The sequence below is a fragment of the Anomaloglossus baeobatrachus genome, chromosome 2 (genome assembly GCF_048569485.1).
Source record: "Anomaloglossus baeobatrachus isolate aAnoBae1 chromosome 2, aAnoBae1.hap1, whole genome shotgun sequence".
Classification (NCBI taxonomy): domain Eukaryota; kingdom Metazoa; phylum Chordata; class Amphibia; order Anura; family Aromobatidae; genus Anomaloglossus; species Anomaloglossus baeobatrachus.
Genome location: NC_134354.1, coordinates 739,103,175 through 739,129,453, shown reverse-complemented (window position 1 = coordinate 739,129,453; position 26,279 = coordinate 739,103,175). Strand labels below are relative to the sequence as shown.

General features: G+C 45.1%; 1 protein-coding gene across 7 annotated transcripts in view; it reads left to right on the top strand.

Moving 5' to 3' along the window:
* Window positions 1-26,279, top strand: part of PARP4 (poly(ADP-ribose) polymerase family member 4) — a 354,633-nt gene that overhangs the window by 191,959 nt on the left and 136,395 nt on the right. For all 7 annotated transcript variants that reach the window (XM_075337413.1, XM_075337414.1, XM_075337416.1 and 4 more), the window contains 3 exons: window positions 2,756-2,800; window positions 15,458-15,541; window positions 24,155-24,343. In XM_075337413.1, coding sequence (XP_075193528.1) covers window positions 2,756-2,800; window positions 15,458-15,541; window positions 24,155-24,343 — 318 coding nt within the window. The remainder of the gene's footprint in view (window positions 1-2,755; window positions 2,801-15,457; window positions 15,542-24,154; window positions 24,344-26,279) is intronic.

Below are 26,279 nucleotides of genomic sequence, written 5' to 3'. Positions count from 1 at the left end.
GCTCCCGGGATTCCCATACAGAGCAGCGGTGGTGTCCCTACAATCACCACAACCGTGGGTGGCGTCACGGACAATAAACTATTCCAAAAACCAAACCCCTTTTCACTCACGGCTCGAGTCCCCGGGATCCGGCCCATCGCTCGAGCCACCGAGCAGCAGCAGGCCGCAGCAGCAGCGGCAGCCGGACCCGAGCAGTGGGAGAGCGCAGCGTCCCCTCCTCCGCCCGCGACACATACATACATACATACATACATACATACACTCAGCTTTATATATTAGATTAATTACCTTTTAAGGTACTGGGTTATATAAGCCTTTGCATTCTGATGTGGTTGGACTTTAAATCAAGGCCCTGATCCGTTACAAAGAGAGAGGGGATAGGCACAGCTAAAAATGAAATAGAAGCAACTCTACACAGATTGGAACAGCATCAGGAACCCAAATGCAAAAAAAGACCGTGTGTAAAGCAGGAAGATACAGTTTTATTATTAGGCCCCTTTCACATTGCGTTTTTACTTAAGCTCAGAGGTCCTGTCGGGGCATCCATCCAAACTGCCCCTCCCCCACCCCGCAAAACGTGTTTCGGACGCATGCGCCGACAGGGCCATTGACTGGTTTCATAGTGCACGTGACTGCAAGTACTGGAAATTCTGATCATGTGCACTGACCCTAAACCCGGAGTTTGAGGAGGCGACAACAGTCACAGGTACGCGCATCACCGCTTCTGATGCTGGACAATGGGCATTGAATAGCATGTTAGCATGTCCCTATGGGTGTGCTAACATGCTAAGAGGGCGGACTAGTTGAGGGATATAACGTTTTTGTGACTAGTACCTACGCTCATTAGCATATAATAAACGATCTTTAGAAATACTTTTTCTAAAGATCTCTTTTTCTACAGTATGCTACTAGATGCAGGGACAGTTAGGCAGGGACTAGAAATATAGAAATATGCACCCAGATCCACAAGCAGGTTCACTTTACACTCCTGATATGTACCGCCACTATAAAATGAGTAATGCAATGTGGTCTCATCATATTGAACTGCCATATTTATTCAATTGTATTCATACAAATAATTTTGAAATCAGGGCTTTTTTTTTACAGATATCACCCCCAATGGTTATGTTTACCCTCAACTGCCATTGGAAGCATCCTCCTGTAATTCCAATATTAAATGAGGCGCATGTGCAGTTCATCAGTCCCTTGTAGACAGCTGCTGTATCACTTGTCAGAGCCATCCTGTAGCCTTGCATGCTCGATAGCCCAGTAAGGAAACAGCACATTCGCTGTTTTACCTGGTAATCTGTGATCTGGCTTCCAGCACAGCTCAGCTCTGCTATAATGTGTTGGCACTTGTGTTTGGCACTCTTCCAATGTTTGCTATGCTGGATTCAGCTTTGACCCAGCTTTATTGTAGAGTATCAGCATTGTGTTTTGCAGTGGTATACTGCATCCTTCTCAAGCTTGCTGAGCTAGGCTACAAGCAAACCTCAGCTGTGCTATGCTGGCTTTTGACTCAGCCGTGCGATACACCACTGCATTCAGGAAAACGAAAAGTAGTACTGTGCTAAGCTCTTACCATTCTTGCTGCACTGCACACTACTGTGTGATGGATGCAGGCAGGGTGAACATATCATTACTGCAACCTCTACAGTCGTGCAAGGGCCAACTTCTACCTCCATAGCCAGTAGAATTGTGCATTATCATGAGCTATTGGGCTGCAAAAGGCCCATATATTGTTTTTGCACAGGGGCCTCTTAAGTCTGTGTCCCTATAAGCCTATATTATGGCTTCACTTTTTACTTAAGTGTGCTGTGCTGAGTGCAAACATGGTACAGCAGTGATGTGCTGCTCTTTTTTCATCCTTGCTGAGCTGGGCTTATCTGTGATGCAGCTTCTAGTGCTGTACAGTCTCAGGTTTGGCTTGGAAAGAGGCTGTAACGCCTGCCTGGAACCACAGACTCAGAATGGCTGAACGGAAAAAGCTGGAGGAAAGCTGCTCACAAAGCAGAACCCCGAGAACCCCATAAACCCTTTAACCCCTATAAAGGGATTTGGAATTACTGCAGGACACTGGAGATCGCTACCTGTGGAAGGCTGCAGTCCAGAGCAGAGTAGTAGTCAGGCAGGGTCAAACCAGGAAATGCAGAACAGGGACAAAATCAGCAGACAAGGACGTAAACAAGAAACCAGGCAGAGGTTAAATCCGTATCTGGCAGCGAGGTACAAAAACAGCATTCAGGAGAGTAGTCAGAGAACAGGCAAAGGTCAACACAGGGATCACTATTCAAAACAGAGTGGGAACCAGAAATTAGGAATACAAAACTATCTCTGGCAGTGACCAGCAGACAGGAGGGGGAAATGGAAGGGTGTGGTGTCTTTCCATTGGCTGTAGATGAATGGTGGTAACTTCAGCTGAAAGACACACGCCACCTACAGTCAGCCAGTGGTACTGCAGGTCCCAGGGAATCCCAGCTAAGTGGATGAGCAGAGTCTGCACCCACCAGAGCCACTGGCATCGACTCCTCTTTTATCACCAGCACAGTCCACACTGGGAACACAGCGTCGCCTGGTGATCAAAACAGAAGTCGCAGGAGCAGACCCTGGTGGGGACGTGACAGAGACACAGCAGTATTGTGCTGTTCTCAACTGATAAACTGAGAGAGATGAAGCATATAGGAGTTCAGTTAATTAACTTTTACGACAACGCGTAATTCTCCAGGATATAAGTTGCCTTGTTATCTTTTTTTAGTTCCTGATGTCCCGTGAAGAAGATGAAGATGGGGAGTCCTATATTGTAAGTTCTTTTTCTTTTTTTATTCCATTACTACTTTTTATTATCTTGTTGCTGTTTTTTAAATATATTATTTTCATTAAGCAAAAAAAATCAAGTTTGGCTAATTCATCTGTCCCAGCTCAGAAGATGAGTTCCCTCGCTCATGCACACGTGATATTTCAGGTATTCTCAGGAGAAAATGAAATGAAGTGACTACTCTCAGTTCTGTTGTCCATGAAGTTATAGTTTGCAAAGTTAGGTACTTTGGAGTAGAGACCACGAGAACAACGAGATGTCACCCGTGTACTCATACTGCATTCTCGTGTTCTCCAGTGTTCGTGACTGTTATGCACATATAATAGTCTAGGGGTTTAGGGTTCACTTGTTAGGGGTTTCCATTGTTAATGTACATCTGGGGCTCTCCAAACACGACATGGTGTCCGCTAATGATAATTTTGCGTTTCAAAAGTCAAATGGTGCTCTTTCCCATCTGCATTCTCAGAGGAAAATGCACTGTAAAATTTGATATTTAATTTCTCTGGTTACCCTTCTCAGAATGCAAAAATTGAGGCTAAAACAACATTTTTTATGAGAAAAATATATTTTATCTTCTTGGCTCAACCTTATAAAATTCTGTGAAGCACCCAGGGGTTCAATGTGCTCACCACACATCTAGATAAATTTCTTGATGGGTATAGTTTCCAAACTGGGGTCACTTTTGGGGGGTTTCGAGTGTTTAGAGCTTAACCTTATATAATTCTGTGAAGCACCCAGGGGTTCAATGTGCTCACCACACCTCTAGATACATTTCTTGATGGGTATAGTTTCCAAAATGGGGGTCACTTTTGGGGTGGTTTCGAGTGTTTAGATACATCAGGGACTCTGCAAACGTGACATTTCGTCCACTATTGTTTCCAGAAGATTTTGTATTCTAAAAGTTGAATGGTGCTTCTTCCTTTGCGAGATCTGCCTTGCGCTCAAACAGTAGTTTTCCACCACATATGAGGTATCTGTGCACTCAGGAGAAATTGTATGGTGCATTTTCTACTTTTAGCCTTGTGAAACTGATAAATTTGGGGTTAAAAGTAACATTTTCGTGGGAAAAAGTTAAATTTTCATATTTTTTTCATATTTCTTTAGTTCCTGTGAAACTCTGACAGGTTAATAAACATCTTGAATGTGGTTTTGAGCGCTTTGAAGGGTGTAATTTTTAGAATGCTGTCACTTTTAGGTATTTTCTGTAAAATAGCTTTCTCAAAGTCACTTCAAATGGGATGTGGTCCCTGAAAAAAGTGGGTTTCTAAATTTTGTTGGAAAAATGAGAAATTGCTGAATAACTTTTTCTAATTTTTCTAATTTCCTCACAAACAAATTTATGTTTCAAAAGTTGATATACAGTGAACATGTGGGAAATCTTGTTTATCAACTATTTTGTGTAAGGGCATAAACATTCAAAGTTTGAAACTTGTGAAATATTCTAAATGTTCTCTAAATTTCTGATATTTTCACAAATAAACACAAACAATATCGTCCTAAAATGACCACTAACATGGAGTACAATATGTCACGAAAAAATTTCAGAATCACTGGTATCCATTGAGTTCCAGAGTTATTACATGATAAAGTGACACTGGTCAAAATTGTAAAATTTGACCTGCTCAGGAAGGTGAAAACAGGCTTCGGGGTGAAGGGGTTAAAAGTAGGGATGAGCGGAACCGTGGTTTTCTAAGATGACACATTTTATTACCTTCCATTACTTAACTATACTTTCCCAATACTTTAGCCCAGGTTTTTGATCAAAAAGTCTTTAAACTCCATAGAGTTCCCTCTAGTATTGTCTCAGATAGAGGCCAAGTTTTGGAGAGGGTTTGCTCTCGGTTAGGGATTAAGTTATCTTATTCTTTGGCGTTTCGCCCTCAGTCTAATGGGCAGACAAAACGTGTAAATCAGAATTTTGAGCAGTATTTACGTTGTTTTGTATTATGGTCCTCTTTCCTTCCTCTCGCCGAATTTGCCATTAAAAATCTTCATCATGGATCCACTGGGGTATCACCATTTTTTTTGTCTATGGTCGGCATCCTCAGAACCACGCGTCAATGAATCCCAGTGGTTCTGAGATTATTTTTCGTGACATATTGTACTTCATGATAATGGTGAACTTAAGATAATATTTTTTGCTTTCATTTGTGAAAATATTGGAAATTTAGCAAAAAGTTTGAAAATTTCGCAGTTTTCAAACTTTGAATTTTTATGCCCTTTAAACTAGAGTTATGTCACACAAAATGGTTAATAAATAACATTTCCCACATGTCCACTTTACATCAGCGCAATTTTTGAAACATCATTTTGTTTGGTTAGGAAATTAGAAGGGTTCAAAGTTTATCAGCAATTTTTCATTTTTCCAACAAAATCATTTTTTTTAGGGAACACATCACATTTGAAGTTACTTTAAGAAGCCTAGGGGACAGAAAATGCCCAAAAGTGACACCATTCTAAAAAATGCACCTGCACCTTTCAAACTGCTTAAAAGCACATTCAAAAAGTTTATTAGCCCTTTAGATGCGTCAGAGAAACTTAAGCAAAAGCAATAGGGAAGGAAAAAAAATGAAAATTTTACTTTTTCTAATAAAAATGTTACTTTAGCCCCAAATTTAGCATTTTTTCAAGAGTAACAAGAGAAAATACACCATGGAATTTGTTGTGCAATTTATCCTGAGTACACAAATACCCCATATATGGTGGAAATTTACTGTTCACGGCAGGACTCGGAAGGGAAGGAGTGCCATTTGACTTTTTGAATGCAAAATTGTCTGGAATCATTGGCGGATGCCATGTCACATTTGGAGAGCCCCTGATGTGCCTTAACAGTGAAACTTCCCCACAAGTGACCCCATTTTGGAAACTAGACCCCTCAAGGATTTTACTTAGATATTTAGTGAGCAACTTGAACCCCTAGATGCTTTACATCATTTTATAATATTGAGCCATGAAAATGAAAAAAAAACCAAAAACATTTTAAGCACAAAAATGTTGCTTTAACCCCAAATTCTTCATTTTCCCTAGGGTAACAGGAGATAATGGATCATAAAATGTGTTGTGCAATTTCTTCTGAGTTTGCCAATACCTCATACAGTTAGGTCCAGAAATATTTGGACAGTGACACAAGTTTTGTTATTTTAGCTGTTTACAAAAACATGTTCAGAAATACAATTATATATATAATATGGGCTGAAAGTGCACACTCCCAGCTGCAATATGAGAGTTTTCACATCCAAATCGGAGAAAGGGTTTAGGAATCATAGCTCTGTAATGCATAGCCTCCTCTTTTTCAGGGGACCAAAAGTAATTGGACAAGGGACTCTAAGGGCTGCAATTAACTCTGAAGGCGTCTCCCTCGTTAACCTGTAATCAATGAAGTAGTTAAAAGGTCTGGGGTTGATTACAGGTGTGTGGTTTTGCATTTGGAAGCTGTTGCTGTGACCAGACAACATGTGATCTAAGGAACTCTCAATTGAGGTGAAGCAGAACATCCTGAGGCTGAAAAAAAGAAAAAATCCATCAGAGAGATAGCAGACATGCTTGGAGTAGCAAAATCAACAGTCGGGTACATTCTGAGGAAAAAGAAATTGACTGGTGAGCTTGGGAACTCAAAAAGGCCTGGGCGTCCACGGATGATAACAGTGGTGGATGATCGCCGCATACTTTCTTTGGTGAAGAAGAACCCGTTCACAACATCAACTGAAGTCCAGAACACTCTCAATGAAGTAGGTGTATCTGTCTCTAAGTCAACAGTAAAGAGAAGACTCCATGAAAGTAAATACAAAGGGTTCACATCTAGATGCAAACCATTCATCAATTCCAAAAATAGACAGGCCAGAGTTAAATTTGCTGAAAAACACCTCATGAAGCCAGCTCAGTTCTGGAAAAGTATTCTATGGACAGATGAGACAAAGATCAACCTGTACCAGAATGATGGGAAGAAAAAAGTTTGGAGAAGAAAGGGAACGGCACATGATCCAAGGCACACCACATCCTCTGTAAAACATGGTGTAGGCAACGTGATGGCATGGGCATGCATGGCTTTCAATGGCACTGGGTCACTTGTGTTTATTGATGATATAACAGCAGACAAGAGTAGCCGGATGAATTCTGAAGTGTACCGGGATATACTTTCAGCCCAGATTCAGCCAAATGCCGCAAAGTTGATCGGACGGCGCTTCATAGTACAGATGGACAATGACCCCAAGCATACAGCCAAAGCTACCCAGGAGGTCATGAGTGCAAAAAAGTGGAACATTCTGCAATGGCCAAGTCAATCACTAGATCTTAACCCAATTGAGCATGCATTTCACTTGCTCAAATCCAGACTTAAGACGGAAAGACCCACAAACAAGCAAGACCTGAAGGCTGCGGCTGTAAAGGCCTGGCAAAGCATTAAGAAGGAGGAAACCCAGCGTTTGGTGATGTCCATGGGTTCCAGACTTAAGGCAGTGATTGCCTCTAAAGGATTCGCAACAAAATATTGAAAATAAAAATATTTTGTCTGGGTTTGGTTTATTTGTCCAATTACTTTTGACCTCCTAAAATGTGGAGTGTTTGTAAAGAAATGTGTACAATTCCTACAATTTCTATCAGATATTTTTGTTCAAACCTTCAAATTAAACGTTACAATCTGCACTTGAATTCTGTTGTAGAGGTTTAATTTCAAATCCAATGTGGTGGCATGCAGAGCCCAACTCGCGAAAATTGTGTCACTGTCCAAATATTTCTGGACCTAACTGTATGTGGTTGAAAACTATTTTTGAGGCACAGTGCAAAGTGAAGAAGTAAAGGAGCGCCATATTTGAGTTTAGATATAGTCAAAATAGTTTGCGGGTGCCATTTCACATTGTCAGAGTCCCTGAGGTGCCATAACCGTAAAACCCCCCATAAGTGACCCCATTTACCAACTGCACCCATCAATGAATTCATCCAATGGTGCGGTGAATATGTTGACACTACAGGGGTGTCACAAAATGTTATACTATTGGGCGGTGAACAAAACATTATTACATTTTCTTTATCGTTCCTTTGGGAGACCCAGATCATGGGTGTTTAGCTTCTATCTCCGGAGGACACACAAAGTACTACACTTAAAAGTGTAGCTCCTCCCCCTGAGCTTATACACCCCCTGGTGAGCAGACCCAGCCAGTTTATCGCTTTGTGTTCAGGAGGCATACTTCCACACATGCATTCTCATATGAGTTTTTCCTTTTGGAACGAGATTGAAGAGTGGGGTCCACGTCTGGACCCCCGGCATGTCCCTTCTCACCCCACTGTGTCGGCGGTGTTGTAAGGTTGATTCCTAGGCTGGAGCCTTTACATGCCGTGCTCCTTCACCATCCCTCCTGGGCTCTGGCTTGAAGTGGGAGCCAGCACAGTCTCCATGCTTGGCAGGAGACCGGTCTCCATCCGCAGCCCTTCAGGACCCTGCTGGACCGGAGCACTCATCCCCAGGGACTTGGCCCTGCGTCTCAGCAGCTAAGTACCTGAGACGTTTAGATTTCGGGGTCCCTGTACTTTATTGTTGGGGGAGAGTGTGCTTATTGTGTTTACTGACATTTCCGGCGGGTTCTCTAGCTGTCGCCTGAGAACCGCGCCGATGGTGCCTGTGCGTCAGCCGCGCCGCTCAAATTTAGGCCCTGGCTTCGCCGGAGGCCTAGTTTCTGTTTCACTGCCCTCGCATGTCACTCATGCAGAGGGACAGGCTCTGCTCCTCCCGGCGGCCGTTCTGTACAGGGGAGGGACACTCCCCACTGCTGTGCGTGTCCCCTCCCCTGTAGGTCTCTATGGCCCTCCAGATCCCGCTCCTCAAGCAAGTCCCGCCCCCTCTCTTCGCTCCGGCGGCCATTTTCTCAGCGTTCTCTCTGCGATCAGTCATTGCAGCGCTGGTCTGCAGCATCTCTGCTGAGGTGCTGTGCTTGGGGGTCCGGGCTTCGGGATCTGGAGGGCACACAACACCGCTCCAGCGGTCTGGTAAGCCACAACCGGTCTCCGGTTGTGGACCTCTGTATATACTCTCTGGGGTTCATTCTCTGGCAGAGCCCCCACTCCAGCAGCATGTCTCACACGAGGAGCAAGGCCCCAAAGCTTTATGCTGTATGCGCTGCATGTAAGCTCCTGCTGCCTGAACCGAGCACCTTCCCACATTGTGATGCCTGCTCTAACTTGGCGGTGCCACAGCCTGGAGTCTCACCCCCAGTGGTCTCTCAGGCTGCTCCTGCTCCTGTGGCTGAGCCCCCGGCTTGGGTAGACTCCTTTTCTAGGTCTATCTCCCAGTCTTTTGCTGAGTCCATGGGACTTCTGTCCAGGACGTTGATGAATATGCATCAGCCCCCTTCTCAGGGTGCCTCTGCTGCTAGGGGTCCCTCAGGACCAGAGCTCACAGAGGATTCATCATCAGGGCCCAGACTCCATCCTCCTAAGAAGAGACGCAGGGTTCCCTCTCCCTCCTCCTCCCGTGGCTCTGATTCCAGAGCTGACTCGCTGGATGAGGAGGATGCCTTTACAGGGGGCTCGGAGGCTAACTCCATGTGCCCCATTGATCTGTCCGAGAGTGACTCAGATCTTAGTGACTTGATTGCCTCTATTAATTCTGTACTGGATCTCAATCCGCCAGTATCAGAGGAGCAACCCTCTCTGGCAGAAAAGCACCAGTTTACCTTGCCTAAGAGAGCAAAGAGTGTGTTCTTTAACCACTCTAGTTTTCAGGCCGCTGTAACCAAGCCCAGGGCCTGTCCTGACAAGCGCTTCCCAAAGCGTGGTTCTGATGACCGTTTTCCCTTTCCACCTGAAGTGGTCAAGGAGTGGGCTCAGTCCCCAAAGGTAGATCCTCCGGTGTCGAGGCTCGCAGCCCGGACCGTTGTGTCGGTGGCTGATGGCACTTCCCTTAAGGATTCCACTGACCGCCAGATTGACCTTCTGGCCAAATCCGTGTATGAAGCGGTAGGGGCCGCGTTTTCTCCGACTTTTGCAGCAGTGTGTGCTCTCAAGGCCATCTCTGCTTCTCTAGAGGAGATGCATTCCCTCACCAGGGAATCTATGCCCGAAATGGATGCCTTAACTTCCCAAGCTTCGGCCTTTTCATCCTATGCCTTGTCTGCCATGCTGGAGGCTTCTCACCGCACTGCGGTGGCTTCGGCTAATTCCCTCGCTATCCGCAGAATCTTGTGGCTTCGAGAGTGGAAGGCAGATGCTTCTTCAAAGAAGTACCTTGCTGGGCTCCCTTTTGCTGGGTCCCGGCTGTTCGGAGAACAGCTGGATGAAATTATTAAGGAAGCTACTGGCGGGAAGAGTACTTCCATGCCTCAAACTAAAGCCAGGAAACCTGTCCAGGGTAGGAATCAGTCGAGGTTTCGTTCCTTTCGTTCCTCCAACTGGTCGTCCTCTAAGCCCTCGGCCTCGTCCGCTAACTCAGCCAAGGACCAGAAATCCAACTGGCGCACAAAAGCGCGTCCACAGAAGACCGCAGGAGCTGCTGCCACTAAGGCAGCCTCCTCGTGACTATCTGCCCGCTCCAGCAACGTCCTTAGTCGGTGGCAGGCTCTCCCACTTTGGCGACGCTTGGTTTCAACACGTCTCCGATCAGTGGGTGAGAGATATCATCTCCCACGGCTACAGGATAGAATTCTCTTCCAGTCCGCCAAACAGATTTTTTTCTCTCAACTCCCCCCTGCTCCAAGGCCGCCGCCTTCTCGCAGGCCGTGGCAGCCTTACAGGCCAATGGAGTAATTGTACCAGTTCCCGCTCGGGAACGGTTCAGAGGTTTCTACTCAAATCTCTTCCTAGTTCCCGAAAAGGACGGTACCTTCCGGCCCATCCTGGATCTGAAGCTTCTCAACAAGTATGTTCAGGTGCGGCGTTTTCGCATGGAGTCTCTGCGATCAGTCATTGCCTCTATGTCCCAAGGGGATTTCCTGGCATCCATCGACATCAGAGATGCCTATCTGCATGTGCCAATTGCAGTGTCACACCAGCGTTGGCTACGTTTTGCAGTAGGAGTAGATCACTTCCAATTCGTGGCTCTCCCCTTCGGGTTGGCCACGGCCCCTCGGGTATTCACCAAGGTCATGGCAGCAGTGATTGCAGTTCTGCACCTCCAGGGGTTGGCAGTGATTCCTTACCTGGACGACCTTCTAGTCAAGGCTTCATCCAGCGCAGACTGTCAGCGGAGTGTCTCGCTCACTCTCTCCACTCTAGCTCAATTCGGATGGCTGGTCAACCTGCCCAAATCCACTCTGACTCCGACCCAGAGTCTCACGTACCTAGGGATGCAGTTCGAGACCTTGACGGCACTTGTGAAGTTGCCCTTAGTCAAACAGCAGTCCCTCCAGCTAGCGGTGCGCTCTCTGCTGAGGCCCCGCCGTTATACCCTCAGGCGTCTGATGCAGGTTCTGGGTCAAATGGTGGCGTCCATGGAGGCTGTTCCCTTTGCCCAGTTCCATCTGCGCCCCCTGCAGCTGGACATTCTCCGCTGTTGGGACAAGCGGCCTTCCTCCTTACACAGGTTAGTGGCTCTCTCGCCACAAAGCAGGAGCTCTCTTCAGTGGTGGCTTCGGCCCCTCTCCCTGTCCCAGGGGCGCTCCTTCCTGGCCCCGTCCTGGGTGATTCTCACCACGGATGCCAGTCTATCCGGCTGGGGAGCGGTATATCTCCACCACAGAGCGCAGGGCACTTGGACTCCGTCCGAGTCAGCCCTTTCAATCAATGTGCTGGAAACCAGAGCCGTGCTTCTAGCTCTCCTAGCTTTTCACCACCTGTTGGCGGGCAGGCACATTCGAGTCCAGTCAGACAACACGACAGCGGTTGCCTACATCAATCACCAAGGCGGGACACGCAGCCGCCTGGCGATGTTGGAAGTACAACGCATCCTTCAATGGGCGGAGGACTCCAAGTCCACCATATCCGCAGTCCACATCCCAGGCGTGGAAAACTGGGAGGCAGATTATCTCAGCCGTCAAACCGTGGACGGTGGCGAGTGGTCCCTGCACCCGGCAGTGTTTCAGTCAATCTGCCGCAAATGGGGCACTCCGGACGTGGACCTAATGGCATCCCGTCACAACAACAAGGTTCCCGTTTACGTGGCTCGCTCCCACGACCCTCAGGCATTCGCCGCGGATGCACTGGTTCAAGACTGGTCCCAGTTTCGTCTGTCCTACGTGTTTCCCCCTCTAGCTCTCTTGCCCAGGGTTCTGCGCAAGATCAGAACGGAGGGCTGTCGAGTCATCCTCATTGCACCGGACTGGCCCAGGCGAGCTTGGTATCCAGACCTGCTCCATCTGTCCGTAGAGATGCCGTGGCATCTCCCGGACCGTCCAGACCTACTCTCACAAGGTCCGTTTTTCCGCCTGAATTCTGCGGCTCTCAAATTGACGGCGTGGCTCTTGAGTCCTGGATTTTGACGACTTCTGGTATCCCTCCTGAAGTCATCTCCACTGTGACTCGGGCCCGTAAGTCTTCCTCCGCTAAGCTCTATCACAGGAGTTGGAAAATTTTCTTGTCCTGGTGTCGCTCTACTGACCATCCTCCTTGGCCATTCTCCTTGCCGACCCTTCTGTCTTTTCTACAGTCCGGTCTGCAGCTAGGACTGTCCCTCAACTCTCTCAAGGGACAAGTCTCAGCTCTGTCAGTTCTGTTCCAGCGGCGTCTCGCTCGGCTGGCTCAGGTCCGCACCTTTATGCAAGGCGCGTCTCACATCATTCCGCCTTACCGGCGGCCCTTGGATCCCTGGGACCTTAATTTAGTTCTCACGGTTTTGCAGAAACCCCCCTTTGAGCCTCTCAGGGAGGTCTCTTTGCATCGTCTTTCACAGAAAGTGGTGTTTCTGGTGGCCATAACTTCCCTCAGGAGAGTTTCTGATTTGGCCGCGCTCTCTTCGGAGTCACCTTTTTTAGTTTTTCATCAAGACAAGGTGGTTCTCCGTCTGACTCCGGACTTTCTTCCTAAGGTGGTCTCTCCTTTCCACCTTAACCAGGACATTACCCTACCTTCCATTTGTCCGGCTCCTATTCATCGCTTTGAAAAAGCGCTGCATACTCTGGATCTGGTGCGTGCGCTCCGGATCTATGTGTCTCGCACCGCTGCTCTTAGGCGGTGCACTCTTTTTGTGCTAACCACAGGTCGGCGCAAGGGCCTCTCTGCTTCTAAGCCGACCTTGGCCCGTTGGATTAGATCGACCATTTCGGACGCCTACCAGAGTTCTCAGGTGCCTCCCCCGCCGGGGATCAAGGCACATTCGACCAGAGCTGTTGGTGCCTCTTGGGCTTTCAGGCACCAGGCTACGGCTCAACAAGTCTGTCAGGCTGCCACTTGGACTAGCCTGCATACCTTTTCGAAGCACTACCAAGTGCATGCTCATGCTTCGGCAGACGCGAGCTTGGGCAGACGCATCCTTCAGGCGGCTGTCGCCCATTTGTGAACTTAGGTTCTGCCTACTTCTTGCCTTTTTTCGGTTTATTTCCCACCCAGGGACTGCTTTGGAACGTCCCATGGTCTGGGTCTCCCAAAGGAACGATAAAGAAAAAGAGAATTTTGTTTACTTACCGTAAATTCTTTTTCTTATAGTTCCGTATTTGGAGACCCAGCACCCTCCCTGTTGGCAATTTTCTTGTTCCGCGTGTTATCACCGGCTGTTGTCGTGGACAGAGTCTCCGGTTGTTCCGGCTTTTGCTCTGTTCTACTTGTGGGTGGCTATTCTCCTTCAGCTTTTGCACTAAACTGGCTGGGTCTGCTCACCAGGGGGTGTATAAGCTCAGGGGGAGGAGCTACACTTTTAAGTGTAGTACTTTGTGTGTCCTCCGGAGATAGAAGCTAAACACCCATGGTCTGGGTCTCCCAATACGGAACTATAAGAAAAAGAATTTACGATAAGTAAACAAAATTCTCTTTTTTATGACTAAAATGTTGTTTTAACCCCAGATTTCCAATATTCACAGGTGGAATAAGCAAAAAAGGTCCCATAATGTGTTACACAATTTCCCTTAAACGTCAAAATACCCCACAGGTTACTGTGCAGCACTGTTTGGCTGCTCCACAGGGGTCGGGAGGGAAGGCGCGCCATTTGATTTTTGGAGAGCAGATTTTCCAAGCATAGTTTTCAACTCCCTTTGCAGAGCCCCTAAGTGCTAGAACAACAGAAACCCACTCAACTAACCACATGTTGAAAATTACGCCCCTTTGGGAATTCATCTACTGGGGTAGTGACGATTAATCTCTGGAAAACACCCATGGAGTCAAATGCAGTAAATGTTGCAGAATTAAAAATTGCACATAAGTCCTTGTTTTGCCCAGTACATTGTAGTGCCCATATATTGTGCCCAGCTTATGCTTCTGGAAACCTGCACCCCGTAAATTATGCAGATTCTCCTCACTACAACAATGCCAAACATGTGAATGCTAACTGTGATTTAGGCACATTGTGGGGCTCAGAAGAGAGGGGGTTAATTGGATTTGGGAGCCCAGATTTTTCTGGATTTCTTTTGTTGAGGAGGGGAGCCATAGCGTTTTTCGAGTGCCTTTGTGTTACCAGTAATGTGGAAGCCACCTATATTTCCATTAAGAGATAATGGACCTGAGTGGGGATTTGTGTTTTTGTGGGTTGAGTTAAATGCTATTTGGTGGGGATTTGGGTACAGAACATTTAGGATCAGTTCTTGTTTATCCTGTGCTCTATGCTGAGTACTTACATCAGAGTTTCCATCTACATCTCCGAAATTCGTGATTCAGGTGATTCATTCATTATAATGAGGTAGCAGAGTTACTCCAGAATCCATGTGGTCTCTTTTCGGTGGTGTCCTCCTTTTCAAAGGTGAACAAAAATGTTAATGACCTCACTTTTGTGCACGTATAAAAAGACGAGTAAAAAGATGGACATCGTCGGATCACAGGCCAGACGAGATGTCTTAAGTGACTCCCTCTGCATCATTACAGTGAATTTGTGGTTGGGAATTTTGCCTGAATGACGTTTTTCAGATATGTACTGATTCACTATGTCGCTTATGTCATGTTCAGGACATTGCAGGATCTTAGTTATCCATGCTTACCACCACTAGCAACTAACTGTCCCTATATGCATGGTTGTAACCATGGACACCCAAGATCCTCCAATGCCCTGAACATGAGGTAAGAGACATAGCTTTTCAGAAGAACTATACTACATTTATTATTGTATTTGCTAATATTATTATTATATATTGGGATAGGGTCTTTGAGATGGGAATAACCCTTTTAATTATTGCATCACACTGTATAGTTCTAGGTTGAAAGTAAAAGAATATTCCCAACTTTGTATATTTTTTGCATTTGTTGGGTACAATAAAATATAATAGTTGAACAAAGGATTAGCAGGACCTTGGTCCAGCAGCCACATTGGTGGTCTATGACCACTGGAATAGAGAGCAGCGAATTCCCTACTACCTGCGTCATACCCATACCATCTTCTGATTAGTAAGCTTGCCTTGACATCATGCATAAGTCACGCTGGGCCTATTAGTCGGAAGAGGCGCTGGGGATGCCAAGTGTAGTATGAGGTTTGTGGGGTTTTGGTATGGCAGCCACAGACCCCTGAAGTGGCCACTGAGGCAGGGTTCCTGGAAATATTTTCCTGAATTCTAAAATCTATTTTTTTGTCCTTGGTTACAGATTACAGATGAACTTGCATATCCAGAAAAACTTGCTTCCCCTGTTTTGCTGCAACGTGCTACATCTAAAAAAAAGAGACGTATGGTAATGGGAAATTCATTGTATCTGTTACTTTTATTTTTCTACCAGATATCTATATTATTTACTACTTTATCTCATCATTCACACATAAATCCATTCATTTTTATATTTAGTACTCAACGATAAGAAAGCTCACTTGAGTTATATAATTTGAATCCCATTGGAAACACATAAAGATAGGAATTCTTAGAAGATACAGTATATCTTAAAAATAAATAAATTACAGATGTGATTGATCATATTCACCAGGATATGGGTGTACAATATAATTTATGTAAGCCAGTTTATTGCAACTGGAAGTTTAAATACAGGGTTATTTCCAGAAAATCAAATTGTCCCCTGTGCATAGATTATGGGATAACTTACTGATCACTTGGGGTCCGAGTGATGGGAGCCCCAGCAATCCTGAGTTGCAGCCCCATACTCATTATAGTAGAGGTGTGCATGCTCAATGCCAGTGGCATAACCTGAAGTTCATGGGCCCCAATGCAATAGCTCCAATCGCACCCCCAATTATTACTAATATTTAATAGTATTGATCTTTTCATATAGGCCAAGGGAACTTTTTGGGGGGCGCCAGGGCCCGTTTTTTTTTTACAGCCTTTTTCTACAGTCTGAGAGTTTTCCCTTCTGTTTTTCCCATTTATTTGGTGCCTGAATCTACTCCCAGATAAATTTACTGTTTCTATGCTTAATTGCTGGATTTGCACTTGAGTGTTTTTGCATATTCCATTTGGTTCTGTTTGTTTTTTTTGTATGTGAGGATCTGTCTTTCTGCTTTTGTGAGCAGAGCAGTTCCTCCAGCAAGAAAGGGAGCTTGCTCCCTGTTCATATTTGGAGTATTTGCACTTTAGAATATTATTTGTTCTGTGATTTTGTTTCTTCCTATTATATCTGCAGTTCTTTTCAAAGTGTGTAGTACAAGAGTACCTGATATAGTAGGGGAGAGACCGTGTGGTCTCAGATATTTTTTTCTTATCAGGAGATTGGTATTTTTTGCAGGTTTTTTTGCTGGCCGCAATCAGTTATCTGTCCTGTCCTGTTCTATCTAGTAAGTCGGGCCTCACCTTTGCTGATCTATATTTATTTTCTATCTGTGTATTGTGGTTTCTTACATCACCGTTGTTGCATGTTGGGGGCTTTCTATTTCTGGGGACTGTTCCGAGGCAAGTTAGGATTCCTCATTTCTATCTTTGAGGTGTAGCAAGTTTCTCTGGCAGTTACGAGGTGTCTAGGTGTGTGAGGAACATCCCACTGCTACTTCTAGTGTTGTCTGATAGATAGGGGATTGCAGTCAGCTCAGTTTCCAACTACTCTTGTGGTTTTGTTTTTTCCTTATTAATGGGATTTTTTGTGATTGTCCACGGTTACCAGATAACAGGATACATTTTCTTAATACCTGAACCTCATGTATGCGCAGCAGTCCTCTATGGATTCACAGTACAATCCCCTATTACATCCTGTGCACCAAGCCCATAAAATATTGTACATTCCCTTAAAACCCCTTCACGACCGGGCGATTTTTCGCTTTCCGTTTTTTTGTTTCGCCATTCTTTTTCTGAGAGACGTAACTTTTTTATTTTTCACTCAATATGGTCATGTGAGGGCTCATTTTTTGCGGAACAAGCTGTACTTTTAAATGAAACCATCAGTTTTACCATATAGTGTACTGGAAAACGGCAAAAAAATTCCAAATGCAGAAAAATTGCAAAAAAAGTGCGATAGCACTATGGTTTTTGAGATATTTTATTCACTGTGTTCACTATATGGTGTGGGTGTGATGCCTCAGGTCAGTGCGAGTTCGTAGACACCAAACATGTATAGGTTTACTTTTATATAAGGGGTTAAAAAAAAATCGGAAGTTTGTCCGAAAAAAGTGGTGCATGTTTTACGCCATATTCCGTGACCCGTAGCGTTCTCATTTTTTGGGACCTATGGCTCAGTGATGGCTTATTTTTTGCGTCTCGAGCTGACGTTTTTAACGGTACCATTTTTGCGCAGATGCTACGTTTTGATCGCCTCTTATTGCATTTTGCGCAAAAGTTGTGGCGACAAAAAAATGTCGTTTTGGCGTTTGGAATTTTTTTGCCGCTACGCTGTATTCTGATCAGATTAATTGATTTTATATTTTGATAGATCGGGCGTTTCTGAATGCGGCGATACCAAATGTGTGTATATTTTTTAATTTTTTAACCCTTTAATTTTCAATGGGGCAAATGGGGGGTGATTTGAACATTTAGGTTTTTTTGGTTTTTTTTTTTAATTTCTTAAAACTTTTTTTTTAACTTTTTTTTTTTATTTTACTAGTCCCCCTAGGGGGCTATTGCGATCAGCATTCCGATCGCTCTGCAGTATCTGCTGATCACAGCTACAAGGCTGTAAACAGCAGATACGCTCTCTTTCTCTTTTGCTGTGCCGCTGGCACAGCGAAAGTGAAAGCAAGTCAGGTGTAGTACAGGAGTCATCACATGACCCTGTGCTACCATGACAACTATCGGAAGTCACGTGATCGCGTCACGTGACTTCTGGTATCGGGAGGTAAGTAAAAGTTTACCGCGATCACGCTTATAATGGCGCTGTCACATATTGACAGCGCCATATAAGGGGTTAAACGGCACGAGCAGATAATGATTCTGCTCGTGCCTAGCAGGCACACATCTCAGCTGTGAAAATCAGCTGAGATGTGCGCCGATTGCGGCATGCTGCCGCCGGCAGACCGCGGGCAGTAACATTATGACCGCTAGGACGTAATTTTACGGCCTGCTGTCGTTAAGGGGTTAAATCTATTGCTTTTACAATACCTCGGTGGGACAGCACGCAAAATATGCATTACATGTCATCAGGACCTTCTCCAAGTTTTTGTTGGCCTCAGGTGAAAAACTCTCTGGATCCCATGAATATGCAAACACACAGTATGTACACATACAGCCATACTTACATAAAGATAATTGAAGACAAATTCACAAAAATACATAGAAACATACACAAATACAGACACAGTCATATACACTGACATACATAGATATACACATCATACATGCATACATACAGACACCTTAGAGGTATTGTTAATATGGGGAAGCTGGTAGCAGCCTCACTCACCTCCCCCACTTGTCTCCCGTCCAGGTCCTCCCGGGCGAATGACTCTGCAGGGCGCTCTGCATGATGTCAGTCAGTTTAGCAGATATGGCTTCACACAGTGCACACTGTCACTGATGTATATACATCACAGGGGGGGCTGGGGACTACAGTATATACATCACAGGAGAGGCTGCGGGTATAGATGTTACTAGGGAGATATAGACATTACAGGGGGGCATACACATTACTGAGAGGCATAGACATTTCTGGAGGGCAAAAATATTTCTGAGGGGCATAAACGTTACTTGGCAGTATACACAATACTGGGGGGCATAGATGTTACTCGGTGGCATACTCATTACTGGGGTGGGGGCCCATACTGCTCTATCACACAGTATGCACAGAGCTATAAAACAAAAGAGATTAGGTGGAAAACAAGAGCTGGAAAGCACAAGACGACGGGTAACTCCATAACAACACCAAGCATCAAGCAACTCTTTCTTCAGCAAGTCTGGGACACCACAACTCACAAACCAACATAGCATAAACTATAGTTGAAGTGGGTGGGAGATTTCCTCCAGCCTAAAAATGAGAGGAGCAGAAGTGATTGGCTTCCATACAACATGTGATCAAAGAAGCCTAACAAGCAGGATAGGAGACGTTAACTTTTGCTAGCCTGTCTATGAATGAGCAGATAGCAGGTCGGTGCCCGAGTCTGCCTGAGTTGATCAGAAATACCAGAGAAACCAGTGGACAGAGTGCCAAACTGCATTGTGAACAGAGTCTGATGCTGCCATGACAGTCGGCGAGTTTTGTGCAAAAACCCATGTGACAAGATGTAACAAGTCTCTGAAATGCTGAGCTTTATATAACCCCACACCACTGATTGGCAGCTTTCTGCCAGTGTACACAGAAAGCTGCCAATCATTGGTGGGGGTAGGGGTTATACAAAGCTCATGAGTATGGAGGACTACATGGAAGTAGTTTTACTAGTCCTCTAGTGATGATCTCCTGCTGAGAAAACAGTGATTTTTAGCAAATCTACAGCAAGAATTACAGTAAGTGACACATCGGTGAAATCAGGGTCTCTGTTTCTATGTTACGCTGCTCTCAGATTAGGAGGCAAAAACCTGGTGACAGATTTCCTGTAAGCATTTTTTTATGGTTTGTTATCAGGATTTCATAATTTATTAATCAAATCAATCATATGTATTTCAGTTCATCACTTTAGAAGATTTATTCATCTGGTACTGCATTATTTGTGGCAATTTGCCAAAACCACACTGTTGTGCTACAATTTTTTTTAAAGTTTTGCACAAATCATATACATCCCAGCTTATAACTGAATCTCGTTCTACAGATGAAGATGAGCTTAAATGTTTAGAACATTTACGGTATAAGGAACATATTTGGATCATAAGGATCATATTTGAGGATCCAGTCTTTAATGAGACCACAATTATTTGAGAAATGACATAACTAGAAGCCTCCAATGTGCTTGAGTATTCAATTTTAATAGTAAAGTAAATGTATTTTTGAATGTGCAGGGGAATATTTAAAAATCACAGAGTTCCATAACAAAAGTCCTAATTGAGCCTCCCTACGAAAAAAAAAACCAAAACAAAAACTGGCAGTGTCAGAGTGAGGTGCAATCACAGAAGGACATACCTTCCAACTTTTAAAGACAAGGAAAGGACATGTATTATGGCAGTTACAGTAATTTTACTACTATTGAAGCCCATTAGTGTTCAAATCTTTTAAAATACCCCAATCATAGAGTATAATGCCCCCATAAATGCCCCCCACAAAGTATAATGCCCTTGCAGGATAGTTTGATGTTGCTACAATGCCCCAACACAGTATAATGCCTCTATAGTGCTCCCCAACACAGTTTGATGCCCCACAGTTTCCTCTTCAGATATTAAGACCTCCAGTTCCCTACTCACATTATAAGTTTCCCAATTATCCCAATACGTATGATGCCATACAGCCCTCCACATAGTATGATGTCCCAACAGCTGTCCACCCAATATGATGCCTCCAAGCCTTCTACACAGTATGATGCCCCCACAGCCCTCCACACAGTATGATGTCCCCACAGCTCCCCTATGCACAGTATAATGGCTTTACAGTCTTCTACACAGTTTGAAGCCCCCACAGCACTCCACTCAGTATGATGCCTCCCAGCCCTCCACACAGTATGATGCCTCCAAACCCTCCATGCAGTATGATGCCTACACAGCTCTCCACACAATATGATTCCTCCACCCTTCTACACAGTATGATGTCCCCACAGGCCTCCACACAGTATGATGTCCCCACAGCTCCCCTATGCACAGTATAATGGCTTTACAGTCTTCTAAGCAGTTTGAAGCCCCCACAGCACTCCACTCAGTATGATGCCTCCCAGCCCTCCACACAGTATGATGCCTCCAAACCCTCCATGCAGTATGATGCCTACACAGCTCTCCACACAATATGATTCCTCCACCCTTCTACACAGTATGATGTCCCCACAGGCCTCCACACAGTATGATGTCCCCACAGCTCCCCTATGCACAGTATAATGGCTTTACAGTCTTCTAAGCAGTTTGAAGCCCCCACAGCACTCCACTCAGTATGATGCCTCCCAGCCCTCCACACAGTATGATGCCTCCAAACCCTCCATGCAGTATGATGCCTACACAGCTCTCCACACAATATGATTCCTCCACCCTTCTACACAGTATGATGTCCCCACAGGCCTCCACACAGTATGATGTCCCCACAGCTCCCTATACACAGTATGATGGCCCTACAGCCCTCTACACAGTATAAGGCCCCCAGAGCCCTACACACAGTATGATGCCTCCTAGTCCTCCACATAGTATGATACCCCACAGCTCTCCACACCGTATGATGCCTCCCAGCCCTCTACACAGTATGATGCCCCAACAAACCTCCACACAGTATGATACCCCTACAGCCTTCCACACAGTATGATGCCTCCATAGCCCTCCACACAGTATAATTGTTACGTCACCGCCGGAGTCTGCTCCAGCGACTTCTGCTCCGATCGCCAGGCGACGCCGTGTTCCTGCCATGGATGGTGCTGGTGATGGGAGAGGAGTCGATGCCAGCGGCACCGGTGGGCGCAGGCTCCGATCAGCCACTGGGCTGCGTTATCTTGGGATCTGCAATACTGCTGGCTGACTGTGGGTGGCATGTGTCTTCCAGCTGAAGTTGCCAGCATTCAGCTACAGCCAATAGGAAGACACCACACCCTTCTTATTCCCCCTCCTGTCACATGACCACTGCCAGAGATAGTTCTGTACTCCTGGCTCATGTGCTGTTTGTATTTTGATTCCTGTGATTTCTGCGTGTTTCCTGACTACCCTTCTGCCTGCTGTTTTTGTACCTCGCTGCCCGACCCGGATCTGACCACTGCTACGTTTTCTGTTTACGTCTTTGCCTGCCGATTCTGTCCCTTTTCTGTTATGCCTGGTTTGACCCTACCTGACGACTACTCTCTCGGACTGCAGCCTTCCACAGGTAGAAATCTCCAGTACCCTGTGTAATTCCAAATCCCTGTATAGGGGTTAAAGGGTTTCCGGGTTCTGGGGGTCCTGCTTGGTGAGGGGCTTCCCTCTAGTCTATCCATTACAGCCTGTCTAAGTCTGTTGATCCAGGCAGGCGTTACAATAATGTCCCCACAGCTCCCCTATACACAATATGATGGGCCCCACAACCATTTACACAGTATGAAGCCTCCACAGCACTCTACACAGTATGAAGTCTCCCAGCTCTCTACACAGTATGATGCCCCAACAGCCTTCCACACATTATGATGTCCCCACAGCTCCCCTATACATAGTATGATGGGCCCCACAGCCATCTACACAGTATGAAGCCCCCACAGCACTCCACACAGTATGATGCCTCTTAGCCCTCCAAACAGTATGTCTCCCAGTCCTCTACACTTTATGATGCCTCCCAGACCTCTACACAGTATGATGCCCCAACGGCCCTCCACAAAGCATGATGCCCCCACAGCCCTTCACACAGTCTGATGCCCCCACAATAATCTACACAGTATGATGCCCCTACTATAATCTACACAGTATGATGCCCCCACAGTTCCCATGGTGGAATAGGGAGCCAAAGTTGTATTCAACGGTATCTGCATCTTGACAATGCAGATACCGTTAAAATTGTCACATCGGGTGGGTGGGGTGCAGCCGTTCAGCATCAGGCTGGACCAACACATTTGCCCCATACTAGCTGACCTAGTCTGCTGCTATTTACTTACTATTTATAAAATCAAAATTAACTGGCCCAATACATATGACATTCCTAACTTTTTGTTGTAATTCTGGTACATACCGCCTGTTCCTCAGTTATTATAATAAACCTCAGTATTTTAATGACTCACTATTTCCGACATCTTGACTGTGATTACTTAGGTTCTGTTTGACATGAATAGCATACCGAAATCCAATAGCGATAAATCAATGTGCAACAATATAAAACCAACTAGTTAAGATGAGAACAATGACCACAGGAGCGAGAAGTCCAGCTAAATATATGAAATCTTGGAAAATGAAACTATGAAAAATATGTAGTTATCTGTACAGCATATAATAATCCATCATGGACATAACACTACAGTATCCGTGTTCAACAAAAAGCATAAGATAACACACATGAAAATAGGTAAATGTGCAGAGATCAGTGTCTCTGTTTCAAATAGGCCGACAGAAGCACTCAGTGCAACAAAAATATAAAAAGGATAAGGAGAAGCCTTTTTCAGGAGGCAAAAGAGCAGCCAAAACGTCCATAGTTTAACATAAACATATCCCGAGCGACCAGACAAGGTCAGTATGTGTTCTAGAGGAGTTGTCCTGGATTAAAGTGTGTGTGTGTGTGTGTGTGTGTGTGTCTTTTTTTTTCTCTCTGTCAGAAACCTATTACGTTTGTCCATGAACTGTTAGGGGTAATCTGCAGGTAAATAACGTTTAAATCCTGTGTAGTAACTTATTGGTGCAGGGAGAAAATGAATTTATAGCCTCCCTGCAGCTGCTCATTTCCAGTCATCAAGGCGATGTTACAATTAATGCTCACTATACATTGAGCGCTTTTGCAAACACTCCCTGCGACATAAATGGACAGCCTGCTCTGCAGCTTGTGTGTGCAGAACAGACTGTCAATCAATGTGCTAGGGAGTGATATGCCCACACCCAGTATTTAGTGAGCATTGACTGTAATGTATCCTTACATTGTCATATTAACTGTAAGTGAGCGGCTACAGGGAGGATATAACTTCATTTTCTCCTTGCAGCATTCATTTTCTCCCAGTAAACCAGCTACACAGTATTAAGTGCCATTTACCTGAATTTCTGGACTAGAAAAGTTCCCTTTAATATTTTTATACAAACTGTATTTGTCATGCAAATCATTATAAATCAAAGTTATTATTCTCTCTTGTATAGCAAATGCTCAGGTTGCCTGGATCACAAGAAATCATGTTCATTAAAATAATCATTTTTTTTGTTTTAGCGAATACCGGAACTATTTGATGACTTGTCTTCATTAGAAATGAGTATTCCCCAAAGCGCCCCAACAGGTTCATTGTTTGGAACTGCATCAGGTGGTGGCGGCTTTGGTTTACAACAGGAAACAAGCGCGCAGCTTCCATCTGCATTCATATTCGCAAATTCTGCACTATGCACAGACCAGATGTTCTCAGTAAGTATACTTTTGTGTTCATACTACTTCATAGTATATGTGGAAAATACTCCTAGTGTATACCCCCAGTGCATGCCTTTGTATCCAAATGACTGTATCTTTTATAGGTTCCTATTAATTAAAAAAAAATGAATACTGCACAGTGTGCAGTTTTTTTATAGGGCGTATTTAATGGCGTCATAGACAATATTATTCCATTTTGTCATGGGAAGATATATTACCAGTGCAGCTAGTTCACCTGCATGGGGCCCATTAGCCATGAGGGAGGGGAGCCCAGCAAGGAAATAACCAGTGTCAACAAACCAGCCCATAGCACTCACAGTACAGGTCCTATGTTGTGTCTTACTCTGGACACTGCCCTGTGACTTCTGTCAACTTCCAGTAGAGATTCTCCTGCCACCACACAGGGAGAGTGCACTTAACTTTGCTTTAGTCTTATGCGGGCGTCACACTGGACGATCTATCGTGCGATTGCACGAGCGATCGTACCCGCCCTCGTCGTTTGTGCGTCATGGGCAATTAGTTGCCCGTGTCGTACAAAGTGGTTAACCCCCCCCGTCACACATACATACCTCCTGGGCGACGACGCTGTGGGCGGCGAACATCCTCTTCCTGCAGGGGGAGGGACGTTCGGCGTCACAGCGACGTCAGATGGCAGTCGGCCAATAGAAGCGGAGGGGCGGAGATGAGCGGGACGTAAACATCCCGCCCACCTCCTTCCTACCGCATTGCCGGCGGGACACAGGTAAGCTGTGTTCGTCGTTCCCGGGGTGTCACACGGAGCGACGTGTGCTGCCACGGGAACGATGAACAACCTGATGGGCGATTTTTTGAAAGTGAGCGACGTGTCAACGATGAACGAGAAGGTGAGTATTTCTGCTCGTTCACCGCTGTCACACGCTACGATATATCAGACGATGACAGATGTGCGTCACTACCGACGTGACCCCGACGACATATCGCCCGATATATCGTACCGTGTGACTCCCGCATTAGTTTCGCCCTGAATTTAGGTCCTCTAGTATTGGAGGAAGAATCTTTAACAGTGAGCCACAAGCAATACTGTTATAGATGGTAGAATTCTCTACTCTTATAGATCTAAATTTGTCTTTACAGGCAAAATGTACTGGTACTCAGAAATACATGTCTATATACCAGTATTTTAGGTGTACAAAAAAAAGTAAAAAATACAGCAATTTTTTTTCTTATAAAGTTACTAAAAACTAAAAACAGTGAAGCAATAAACAATTTTAAGTTGTCAAAAACAATAATCCAATACAATAAAGTCAACTTTATTGGTGATCGGTAGTGATGGACAGACCCAGACTGTAAAAGTCTGGATCCGCATGGCATACCTAGTATCCGTGCACCGAACCCGGGATGGAGTTCTCAGGGAACTCCGGGTAACTATCTGGATAGTATTCTACTCAAAAATTACCCCAAATTTTTCTTAAAATAATCTTTATTGATTTCCGACTAAAAAAGAACACCCACAAACATAGTACACAAAGAGCATCAGAATTAGGTATCAAATATACTATCAATGAATTGGTATCACAGATTGGTCATGTAACAAAAAGCCAAAACCCTACTTAGATTCTCCCCATCTATTCCCCACTCCAATACAGATATATCATACGCTACAGTGATCATATGAAATCATGCAATGAAACCAAATGGATGGCAATAAGGAGAAAAGGAGTGAAAGACAGAGATAGTCAAATTAGTATGGTGGTTCATATAAAGACTATATTTATGCAATAATGTATTCATTCATGACAAACCAAAAAATTGAACAATAGGATCCCTTAGGCGGGCTTTGCATGCTGCGACATCGGTAACAATGTGTTACCGATGCTGCAGCGATAGTCCCGCCCCCGTCACACGTGCACTATCTAGTGAAAGCTGCCGTAGCGATTATTATCGCTACGGCAGT